Source organism: Callorhinchus milii, unplaced genomic scaffold (assembly GCF_018977255.1).
Source record: "Callorhinchus milii isolate IMCB2004 unplaced genomic scaffold, IMCB_Cmil_1.0 Scaffold1, whole genome shotgun sequence".
NCBI lineage: Eukaryota > Metazoa > Chordata > Chondrichthyes > Chimaeriformes > Callorhinchidae > Callorhinchus > Callorhinchus milii.
In genome coordinates, this window is record NW_024704742.1 from 119,265,624 (window position 1) to 119,275,317 (window position 9,694).

General features: G+C 39.0%; 1 protein-coding gene across 1 annotated transcript in view; it reads right to left on the bottom strand.

Moving 5' to 3' along the window:
* LOC103177781 (phosphoinositide-3-kinase, regulatory subunit 1 (alpha)) overlaps nt 1-9,130 on the bottom strand; it is a 77,839-nt gene extending 68,709 nt beyond the window's left edge. Inside the window, 3 exon segments of the mRNA XM_007892102.2 lie at nt 5,962-6,048; nt 6,051-6,688; nt 8,788-9,130. Coding sequence (XP_007890293.2) covers nt 5,962-6,048; nt 6,051-6,291 — 328 coding nt within the window. The 5' untranslated portion in view covers nt 6,292-6,688; nt 8,788-9,130.
* Between the last annotated feature and the right edge of the window lie 564 nt (nt 9,131-9,694).

The window sequence follows — 9,694 nt, forward strand, 5'->3', positions numbered from 1 at the left end:
CTTGCAACCAAAGGATCCAATATGGAACGTACATTTCAGTGATACCACTTGCAAACCATTTAACATGCCATAAACACCATGTGTACACCTTAAGCAAAACTGCCATACATGTGTGATGAGCTTGTTTAGATCATAGCTCATCAATGGTAGGAGATTCCCCCCACAAAAAATATGACCATGACACCCCCCCACCCGATGCAAGATCTATCCAATGATACATAAATCATGTATCTAAGTCAATCTGTTATTGCAGTATTGGTGGACAAACAGAGAGACACACAGACATTTTGTCTATTAGTACAGATAAGTTAATGTCCATTGGACATTAACATGGATCAGACCAATGTCCATTCCTCTCCCTTCCAGTTTTATTATCTTTCAAGGATGTTTTCAGATCAATTTTCTCTTCAGTCAAGATAGCTGACTGTGAAATTCTCAAAGGCAATCCTCAATCCATATAATAGAGGTGTCCTGCCTTTGAATAGAACCAGTCTAGTCCCCTCCTCCCCTTCAGTGTTTGCAACATCTCAAAGGATGAACAGAGAATGGATGAAACTCTGAACTCACACTTTCATATCTTTCATTATGATAAAAAAAGAAAAAAAATGCACATCAATATACAAATCTATCGCAGTTGACCGATAGGATTATGATAACAGGGACACTCACTCTGCCAGTACTTGTTCAGAGACTAAGTTACGGAAACTGAGTAATGCACAGCACAAATATTCTATTCTGTAAAGCACTTTGAGATGTCTAGAAGATGTGAAAAACGCTATATCAAATGCAAGGATTATTATTTATTATTAAACTAGGTTTGTGTAATTGAACTAAAATTCAGCTACACAATAACCTGTTTTAGTTTCAGTCTTCAGTATCAGTTTTAAAAATAAAATGACACCATCAAAGCTGCAAATTATTCTTCAAATGCATCCTTTTATGTTTCAAGCATGAGAGATAAGCATTTGGGTTATTCATACTGTAAGCATAAAATGTTTTAACGGAGCACCACAGCTTTAGAAATCCCTCCCGTCTTGAGCCCTCACCCAAGGTAAGGTTATAATAAGTAATAATATGTATAAGCTCCTCACCAAGGGAAGATTTATCCTATGGAGTTTTAGAGCTAACCAAAAATATTTTAAACTTTATTTTCTACTAGTTTTTCTTCCCTCTTGACAATGTGCTTATTCAAACTTTTTTTCTACTGTTCCATGGCAAACAGTGCTCTGTAGTACCTCACATTCATTATTATATGCAATGATGCCCTGTAGTGAGTTTAGGGGGTAGAAGATAGGCAGAGCAATCATAAAGAAGCCCAATATTACCTTCATCTAATGCATGCATACATGCAACTTTTAGCCAAAGCCTGGAAAACAATCAGGAGCAGAAATCACAGCTGATTTTTCCCCTACCTAAACCAAATGGGCTAAGGCCAATTCTGGTGCATAAACTACTAACTTACCATGATCATGAGTCAATTCTGGAAATGATTCTTGTCTGTATGGGCTAATGCTGCTACTTTATCCGCAGGCCATAAGAAGAGCCGAAAGATTCCAATTTTTATCTCAACAATTTTAGTTAGGAAATGCCCTGAAATTAACAAAAAAATTATATTGCTGCAACAAAACTCTTTCGGGTTACTAAATAATATCAGTGCTATTTGGGATATTCTAATCTTTAGCTGGATGAGCTTTAGATAAATGTATGAAGAGTTCAGGCATGTTGTGATACGGCAAATAACAGATTTCCACTGGTCAGCAAGTAACAAGAAGAGGTTAGGGGGAAAAAAAAGTTTCACATAGAGTAGTTGGAATGTGGAACTCTGCCACAAACCGTTGTTGTAGCAGAGTCCATAGATTATTTTAAAAGGAAATTAGATAGATGTTTGAAGATGATGGAATGATATGAGCAGCAAGCAACAGAGCAGGATTAAATTACATTGCTCATGTGGGGGGGAAAATAAACACTTGATTGACCAAATGACCTGTTTCCGTGTTGCAACATGTAACACACGTTGGAACACAGAAACAGGTAATTCGTGTAAGTTCTTGTTACAGCCTTAAAATGTATGCAAATAATGATTTCAAAACATAATAAAATTGAATATTTGAAGAAGTAAGCTCACTAATTAGGTGAACTTCAACAGGAGACATTGTAACGTCCCTTATTATCCACAGAGTACTGAAATAAATACTGAAACATTGAAAACATTTTTCATTAAAACTGCAGCAGCATCTTTGGAATTTCACAGATACACTACACCTTCATTATAAATCTCAGTCCTCAGGAGCCAAGCATTTTTCATGTTGTAACAAGATGTGAGCTATATTGAACACCCTTAAATGAAACATTAAAACTTCATAGGTAAGATTCAATACCTCACATCAGAAAGAGCACAGCAACTGAGAACTTTCTACCACAAGCTTGCAGATATGTCTCTTTCCAACAGATTTAATAAAACTCCGGCATCAAAAAGAAAACAACTTTGCTAAATATTCTAGGTTGTCTGCATGTGTGTGATGTAAAATATCAAACGCACTAAGAATGCCGTTATAAAGCTATTGCAAACCAGTAGACCCATCTCAAGACCCTCCTCTTCGGCCGTGCTTTCAATCATCCTGCCTCCCCAATCCCAACCCCCAATTCGGGTCCGAAACACTGCCCAGCGCCTTGGGACGTCCTCCTGACATGAAAGATGCTATACAAATGTAATTTTGTCATTGCTTCTGTATTCAGAAGTTAGACCTTTCAGTATGTATACATTCAGTATACTAAACGCCATTAATACAACATGAAAAACGTTTAGCTCCTCAAGGTCCACAGACCATAGAAGTGTACAGCAGTGAAGCAGGCCCTTAAGCCCACCATGTCTGTGCTGGCTCTTGAAAGAGTGTCCCATTCAAACCATGTTTCTGCCTTTTCACCCTACCCGCGTAATTTATTCCTTGTTAGATATCCATTTACAAAATACAGAGTCACTGCATTTTACAGTGAATCCTGGGAACTGCTTTGTGATGCTTCAACAAAAGTGCAATATCAAATGCAAAGATTATCATTATCTAGTTCCATCTTGAAAACTAATATTTTAATCAAAACAATGTAATTAACCCTTCAAATACCCACATCGCTGGAAAAGTTTCTGCTCCCTGGGTCAGCCTTCAATGTTTAATGATATTTTAGCATTGGAGAATATTCAGCACCCATATTCCGATGCTGAAAGTTAATCAAATAGTTGTCCAGTTGACTCACAAAAGAGATTGCCTGCCAATTCGAGCTTTAAAATGAAGTGTTGGGATTGGCTGTGAAACTAGTTCCAAGAATTTTTCTTCTTACTCCCAACAAATAAACACACCTATATTCAAAGCAACTCTTGGGCTGCAACTTCTGTGGGGAGCAGTACACAATTAAACATGGCAGGGGATTCTGTAAGGCTTTGTGAGAGATTCAATATTTAGTGTATTGGTTATTAATTTCCAGACTAAGATGCACACAAGTAAAAAAAATTATCAGCCAGTGATTTATTGGACATGGGGTGGGGGGAGGTGGGGGGGAAGAGAGCCATTTGAATAAATTCTCATTGCAGGACAGCAAGGATTTAGACTGGCATTTTAAAGGTGGATGGCCATGCAAATCTCAAATGCTGTAGCAATGACATTCATTAACCATTATGAGAATATAGATTGGGGACTTTTTCTTCTTTGCTGGAGAATTGACATTTTAATGTTAGGTCTCATCAAGCCCAAACTTAACTATATTCATGAGAAAGAGGAACAACCAAAAGACAATGTTCTAAGATTACACCAGAATCAATTGTTGCAATAATAAAGGAGAGGAAATGAAAGTATTAATCTAAAATACTTATGTCAGTATAGCTTGAAATTTACTAAACCTTTAAAAAAAATTATAAAAATCACCAGGAAATATAGACAAATCCCAAACCAATTTATAACAATGAAAATAGCATCTAAAATTGTCATCTCTCCTTCCCCATTAAGCTGCCAATTGAGGTTCAATGCCTGAGCTTGTACTTGAATGGTAGTGGTACTAGACACAAGAGGCTGTCTGAACCCATGGAACCCGTTCCCAGCAAAAGACCTCAAATCCATAAGAGATTTGAAGCCAGTTATATGGGAGGACAATTTTCTAGAGTTCAGTGTTTCTCCAAACCAAATCTCAGTGTAAATTATAACCTATTCATTCCTCAGTCATCTACAGATCAAACTGTGTGAATATGTTGCAGTATAAATACCGTATATAAAAAAATGAATTTGTCCCCATATTATAGCCACTAAATGTGAACACCATTCAGTTTGTCACTGACATCCATTGAGCCAGCCAATTTCATTAGGGATGCAAAGAAAACACTACAGCTTCATACAATAGTGGCACAGGATTTGTACATTACAAATGTGGTGGTGGCAGGAGAGAGAGAGAGAGGCAACTAAAAGTTCTAAGCATTAATAAGTTGTCAATTTTGTAAGAAACTTTTTTTCTATAAAATCAGAGTAGTTGGACTCCAGTCCAGTCTCCTACTCTATGTTCCCAAGCTTGTGGGGAGATGCCAAATGGAGGCCTTGCAGCTTCCTGCAACAGAGGGGAGTAAATACTGAATGGGAAATCTTCACCATGCTGCTCTTGTACACCTCCTAGAAGGTAGCAATACTAGCAATGGCCAGAAAGCGGAATATTTTCTGAGCCCCAGAGATAGATAGTTTAAGCAAAAATGATAAAGGAAAAGTGATATGTAAATCAATGGAAACCGTGGCAACAATGAAACCTTTGATCAGAAAATATATTTACATGATAATACCGCCTGCAACCATTAATCTCAAGCTACCAACAAAATAAATTAATCAGTAAACTATAAAATAAACTACTCAAATTCACAGTAAATAAAAAAAATTAACTGACACTACAAACTGCCCTTCTAGTCAGCCATAGATACAGATATGAAATGCACAAAGTTTAACCCACATTTCCTTCCTTTCCTTCAAGGTGAACTCTTCCAAGTGATTGATTTGGATCACTCAATTTGATTTCTCAATTCGGTGGGCACAAGTCCCCAAAACAAATTTACTGTTAATCTCCCAGTAAATTGACCATCTGCGGCTACTTTAATAGCTAATATAAAAGAAAAGGAAATGTTACACTAATGCAGCAGAGGGTGCTCTTCAGAGGTTTAGGTAAGGAACACAACTGAAGCAGTGTACAGGAAAACTTACTGTATCTAACCCAAAAACATTAGTGCTAAATCTGTGTGAAAGTAGGAAACATATGTTTCCCCAGCACAGTCATACCTCATCTTTACAAATATGCAAAAAAAATTCAATCTGAAGGACAGAACACAGCTGGAACTAGATTTATTCCATTATGTAGCTTTTTAGAATGTCCAGAATTTGGCAAATTCAGCCTTATCTTTGCAGTTGGTTTTCTGTGCAGTTCTGTAATTAAACATTTGTCAAATCCCGGACAATCTCAAACACTGTATAAATAGAGTAAATCCATACTCTGGAACTGCTTCCCAAGAATCATCAAAAATGTGATCAAGTTTTAAAAATGTGCTGATGTCGCTGTGTAACATCTGGCAGCGCATTACAATTAATGTGCCCAACATTATTACAGTTGGTGTTAGCTGACCAGAATAAACGGTACAATGCAATTATGGATCTTCTTGTATGCACTTGAAAGTCCACCACACTTAGGTACAACAAGTGTAAATTAAAGCAGATTATTCTATTGCTAGTTTCAAGTGCTTAAATCAACTAATTGTGGATGAGAATGGTGACTAAGAATTACATATATAAAAAAATCAGGCCAGGCAATTCCAACAACTGAAAATGTGTACAAACTGTACATTTTCCTTTCAAGATGATCATCCTATTAAGCATCTCATACTACATTGCCACTTTTTAAACATACATATTCCCAGATCCCCACCCAAGAAAAAGTGAAAACACTGACCTTGCTGGTCAGCATCTTCTGATTTCAATGGATTTGGAGCCACGGGCAATGGCCTGGGAGGCCTCGGCTTGGGTGTTGGAGGTGAATTTTCCTGTAGCCATAGAATTGTACATATGTTCCTGGGAAATCCCCTCTTTCCTGTGTTGTTTCGTTTATCCCATTGAGCCAGCCAATTTCATCTGGTCTAGCTTCGTCTCCTTCGCCAAAACCCAGAGCAAATAAGGAACTTTTTGTGACCACCAATATATCACCAGAGTGTAAATCTATATCTTCTTCTCGTTCCTTTCTGTATTCATATAGAGCTTGATACTGATATCCATCAGCAGTCATTTTCACCTTTTTTTCACCCTGTGGACAAGGTATGAAGATAGTGGAAGAGTATACCAGTCTTTTTGTCTCTTAGATACCCAGAGGTAACATTCAAGAATCACAGGGCATATCACTTTGAAGAAGAATTATCTAACAGTTGTTTTCATCCAAAATGTGATGTAAAGCACTTGATGGCTCAACCACTTCCACCACTGCTATGCAGCATGTCTCTTTAAAAATAAGTGCGCTTCTTTTTTTCCTTTAGTTGCACTTCAGTTAACATCAACCCGTCGGTCTTTTTAAAAAACGTACCAAGTTGCAAAGCTGAATTGTTTAACGCACCGCTGTGGTACTTCACATGCAAAATGTCCATTGGATTAAAAGCAAACTACTATTTGCTGCAGCAAGCAGTTTTAACCTAGGAGGAAGAAAATGCAGATTTTTTTTTAGAAACGTAAAGCAACATTTCATCTAGAAATGTGACTTGACATAATTGTAAATCACCAATGTGACTGATCTCCAAATGACCAGTCTAAGATCCATATTTATGGACAACTGTAAAATTGGATTTGTTCCACAGCTGACAAATATAGACACTGCAACTCAAACTGAATCCTGTGAATAACAACACTAACTGAGAGGAGACAAATCTGAATTCTGTTTGAGTTGTTTCTGAGATCAAACCAGTTATTAGAAAATGTTCCTTAGCATTCACATATGACATTTATGAGATGAAACACTGCAAAGGATCACTTGCAAGCATTCTAGTTTTTAAACCAATGAACAATGACTGAGACATTGCCAAAAACATCATGACTAAATTTCTGGGATATGATTTTGAAATGCCTGTACCAAAGTACTGAATAATTGGAGGTAGTTCTCAAATTTCAAACTGAAGCTAGGCTCTTACCCCTTAAAATTCTGTTTAACATCACAAGAGAGTTAGTTTTTCCCCCCCAAAAGGCTTTATACCATTTGGCAGTTTGAGGATTTAAATTCTGTACTACTCTGGATTTAGGCATTGTCAGACATTAATCTTATACTGCCCAGACTCAGAATATTCAAGAGAAATTAAATTTTACGACTAGCAGAATTGGATCTCTTATACAAAGAGTTAGAAGGAACTAACAATGTGAGCAAGGTCATTGGACTCACTGACAACTTACAAATTGAACTAAAAAAGTGATATTGTACAAGAAATGCGGTCAATCCAAAGCAATGTTTTCTACACAATAACATGTGGCAAAGAACTGGTGCTTCAAGTGATCCCTTCATTATAAATAGTTTATCAAAACCAGGTCCCTGAAATGAATTCAGAATGAACTAATTACTATTTGCCTCAGCAAAATTTGCACGCAAGACTTATGCAAGTATCAGTATTTGAACAGCTTAAAATTTAATAGAAATATTTTTCACCTCTGATAAATATAATCAAAAACTGGAAATGGCAACTTAAAAGTTTGGGAGTTACTAAGAAAACCAAATAACCCCCAGAATCAGCAGCATGTGGATTTGATTATTGATATTGCAGCTTGAAAATTCAGTGTACTGTGTATTTCTAAAGCAAACGCCTCATAATACAATAACTACTGTGTCAAATAAAATATCAACACAGGTGTTGATATCACAATTACTGTTTTAAATTCCAAATGTTCATAAAATTGCAGGGGTCACCAAATGTTTTTTGTTCACATATTATGTGAATAAATCCAGCAAATTCGCATAAAAGGCATTATAGAGTAAATTGTGGATTGAGCAAAGGGCTACTTTTGCACCGGCATTTCATTTTAATTCAATTCTTCATCCACATCAGACGAGGCACAAAGCCATTAATATTCTTCAGTACAACACATCCAATTCTAGATTTAGATCGCGAGAGCAAATCTACAGTCCATTGCATCCATTCTTCATTTTGCTTATCCAAAAGGGAAAGGCTCTAATGCACAATGTGTACAGTAACTCGAGGCACAGCAGTCCAGCCATATGGGTTGGGTTGTATTATATATATATATATATGTATATAGCTACGTGTTTAGTATGCTCGACACGCTGACAGAAATTCAAATGCTAAACCCAGCAAAAAAAACATTTAAATTAAACTGAACCAAACCCAATACAGATTGCAATACAGCACTTTTGTGTGTGTGTATATATATATTTTTTTAAAAAACCACCCAATGGTCTAAAGAAATGCTGAGACAAAACCCGTTTCACTTCCACGATCCAATATGCAACTCAGACAAACGCTATGTTTTATGGTGTGTGTGTGTGTGGGGGGGGTTTCTCCCTTTTTTGTAATACAGGATAACCACCGGCGTCAGAATTTCACTTCAATAAAAGTGCTCAACGGCAGCGGGTGCGCTTCGCTTTCAACCATTACGTTAAAAATAATAACCACCACAAAAAAAGTTTCATTCGCCTCGCGATCGGCCAACCGCGCGGGGGTGCGAGCGGCTTCTCTCCCTCCCGCAGACGGTGTTCGAGCCCCGCGGACACGGGAGGACGGCGACGACCTACCTCGCTGCTCGCCGTCTCCCTCCGTCTGTCTGGCCGACCCGACTGGCCGTCGGCCTCCCGCAGCAGAGGATGGAGCCCAGCCCGGTGCCTGTCTGCTCTGTGTCGCCCGTCCACACCACCTCCTCCTCCTCCTCCCACATCCACCAGCGGGGTCGGGAATGAATTAAATCTCCTCAACCGCCACCGCCCTCTCGGGACCCAGACGGTGGCTCGCGAGCGTTGTGATTTTTAACGGTCGAGCACGAACCTGTCGTGTCTGACGTGACGTGAGGGGAAGGTGACGCTCGCGCTCCAGCTCGCGGTGCCTCTGCCACCACAACCGCCGCCTCCCAAAGGCTCCGGGACCCGCGGAACAAAGCCACACGTCAATCCGCGCAGCGCAACGCAGCGCAGCTCACCGCCCCGCCCCGCCGCTGTCTGATTGGTCGCTCGCCCGCCAGCCTGCCCCGCCCCGCCCCGCCCATTCCCCTCGCGGCCTGTCAATCTCGGCGCTCTTCCTTCACGAGACGGAAATTCCCCACCACTCACTGAGAGGTGGGGAATTTCCTTGTTAAAGTCACTGGTCACTCTCTCTCCCCCCCTCCCCCTTCCTCTCATTACCAACACCGCTGGGCATTGCACAGTGCAGTACTGAGACAATCTAGATTTTCATCTTCTTCAAACTGCACTCAGACTGAACCTAAAAAACTGCAATTGACTGCCGTGTTTCGCCCCCAAAATACACAGTTAATTCACTTTTCAATATATTCTGTGAAGCCCTTTCAGACGTCTCAATGACTTGATAAGCTGCTGTATCAAATGCAAGGATTTTTATTATCGTCCCNTTTTTTTCTATTCCTGAAGCTTATGCAATGCCCAAATTGCATGTTTTGTGTCTTAACGTTTTTAACGTAAAAAAAATTGAATT